The sequence below is a fragment of the Sander lucioperca genome, chromosome 11 (assembly GCF_008315115.2).
Source record: "Sander lucioperca isolate FBNREF2018 chromosome 11, SLUC_FBN_1.2, whole genome shotgun sequence".
Lineage (NCBI taxonomy): Eukaryota > Metazoa > Chordata > Actinopteri > Perciformes > Percidae > Sander > Sander lucioperca.
The window spans coordinates 14302770-14305269 of NC_050183.1; the positions used below are offsets into that span (position 1 = coordinate 14302770).

General features: G+C 42.8%; 1 protein-coding gene across 3 annotated transcripts in view; it reads right to left on the minus strand.

Moving 5' to 3' along the window:
• kifap3a (kinesin-associated protein 3a) overlaps window positions 1-2500 on the minus strand; it is a 67707-nt gene that overhangs the window by 55467 nt on the left and 9740 nt on the right. For all 3 annotated transcript variants that reach the window (XM_036006930.1, XM_036006929.1, XM_031306622.2), the window contains exons 7-8: window positions 1933-2057; window positions 1237-1335 (exon numbers count right to left, since the gene is read on the minus strand). In XM_036006930.1, coding sequence (XP_035862823.1) covers window positions 1237-1335; window positions 1933-2057 — 224 coding nt within the window. The remainder of the gene's footprint in view (window positions 1-1236; window positions 1336-1932; window positions 2058-2500) is intronic.

A 2500-nucleotide genomic window follows, 5' to 3' on the forward strand; every position in this document is an offset into this window, starting at 1 on the left:
TTTTTACCATTAACTTTTTCCACTGTTTTTTAATCTTTCCAGAAGTCAACGAGTAATCGTGTTAAATTATCTTGATTTCAATATTGACCGAAATAATCGTTATTTTTTTTTCCATAATCGAGCAGCCCTATAAGCCCTAGCAGCCCTCTTAGAGGGCAAATATGTATTTTTTAATTTTGGGGTGAACTTTCCCTTTAAACAAACGGAGCTGGAGACGCAGTGAGTAGACTGGTGTTAGCTCCTTATTAGTCAATAGACCTCAACAGTCGACAGCCGACTCCGGAAGTAAAAATCCCGTTGATTTTCTCCATAAGGATTTAGAATATCAGTCATAATGTCTAAACCATCCGAGGTAGACTGACCCCGAACTACGTGGTCTAAACCATCCCATAATGTCTAAACCATCCCATGTCTACGTGGTTGTGGAACGAAGGTTTCTGCTCCTGTAGAAGCTAGAAGTCCGTATGAAATCAACCTTGTTTTAAGAAAAACATGTTTTATCCGCGATTTAATGGGGAAAAACTACACTACCCACGTTCCTAAGCGTAACAGCAACGTCTCTGATTGGTCCAACTCGCTGTTACCACAGAAGCATTTACTGTACCCGCGAAACGGCTAGAGCGAGCTGCTACCATTGAAGTTTCTGATTCTGATTCTGGACCTTTTGCCTTTTTCAAAATGTTTTTTTGCGCCGAATCAAATGTGTTATGCTCACTATTCATGTCGTAGCTGGTTGGCTCGGTTCCAGACTTAAAACTCTATATAAGCAATTTTCGAAACGTCAATGAAACAATTGAATAGGGAAAAACACTTCCGACAGAGCACTGTTGGGCTCTATATCGACGACATTTCTTTCCCGGGATTCTGCTGGATATCCCTCATTTCAGCCGGATGTCCGTCCCCTTCCTCTTCCTTTGTGTTGGTGTTCTAACCTCCGGTGTATTTCTGAGGACTATGGTTAACTGCTCCTCAGATCTCTGCAGGGTAAATCCAGACAGCTAGCTAGACTATCTGTCCAATCTGAGTTTTCTGTTGCACGACTAAAACTACTTTTGAACGTACACATGTTCCACCAAAACAAGTTCCTTCCCGAGGCTATTTTGCAGAGGCACCGTTGCTCTGCACAGCACTTAGCACCGCCCGAGATGATTGTGATTGGTTTAAAGAAATGCCAATAAACCAGAGCACGTTTTTCTCCCATCCCAGAATGCTGTGTGGACTAGCAACAACGGTTACCTCTGAGAAGCTGCTCCTGCTTGGCCAGAAGGCTCTGGTACTTCCTGAAAGACTTCTCATGTTCTTTCTTCAGATTTTGGTTCTCAGAGGATTCTTCAGGTGAAATCAAGTCAAGGAACTCAAAGTGTCCGCTTACACTGCCTAAAATGTCGCAGAGTACGCGAGTCTATGCTCTGATCCGTTAGCTTGTAATTTAGCCCCGGAAATAATCAACTTTAAAGTAGTTTCTGAAGAACTGATTTCCGGTTTGGTCTGCTAGCGGAGAGTGCAACCAAAGATGCTCTCTCTAAACCGTCTCTAGTGTAATGGTAGTCAGAGATAGCGTTAGAGAAATGTCAGAAATTTGGCAATATTTTATAACTGCAATGTGTACAGTACACTATGCAAGGCTTCAGTTTGGAGCGATGGCAGTTTCAGTTGCACTACTAAATGTCTTTTATGTGAATGCACTTTAGTAGTTTTTTTAAAGGAATGGTTATTTATTCCATTTTTAAAGCACTGGTATCGGATCGGTGCTCGGTATTGGCCGACGCACAGGTTCAGGTATCGGAAACGGGAAAGAAAAAATGGTATCGGAACATCTCTAATAAAAAACTGTCACCAAGACTACTGTGCTCAGCTGGGTGAGCAAGTCATCGATCTTATTTGGTAAAAACTGTGTAAAACTTGTTGGATGACTCTTAATAAAAAGGATATAGGCCTTCTTCTTCTTCTGTAGTTCGTCTTGCCAGAGGTCATACCTCTTCAGCTCGTGCTCGATGATATTCATGCACAGGGCCCCGATCTTAAAATGAGTGACCAGGCCATGGAACTGGGAGAAACTAGGAGAGAATTAAGAGGGAGAGAGAGAGAGAGAGAGAGAGAAAAAGACTTCCATTTATCCAAAAGTGTATTTTCAAAAACTGAAAAATCCACTTTTCTTAGGGGGGTTTGAGGATTCCAGCTGGGAGCTGTCATTTAAATGACCCGATCCGTCACCCCTGAAGTAGTTTACAAAGTAAACTGTCAAAGTCAAAACACACTCAGTCAAACAGTGTGTCCCGGTCCGACTTAATAATCAGCCCAAGTTGAACCGTTTCGCAATCCAAACAGCGTAACGTGGAGATGGACACGAGCCAAGAGTGACGATCGGTTTTCAGACGTGCACGTCCTCTCGCAGCCTAAATCAGCTCTGACAGACGTTTATGTATTATTCTAGCGAGGGCTAATTTTAGGGTTTCCTAACCCCCAGTTGGAGAGGGAAACTTCAGGACTAGGTACGCTG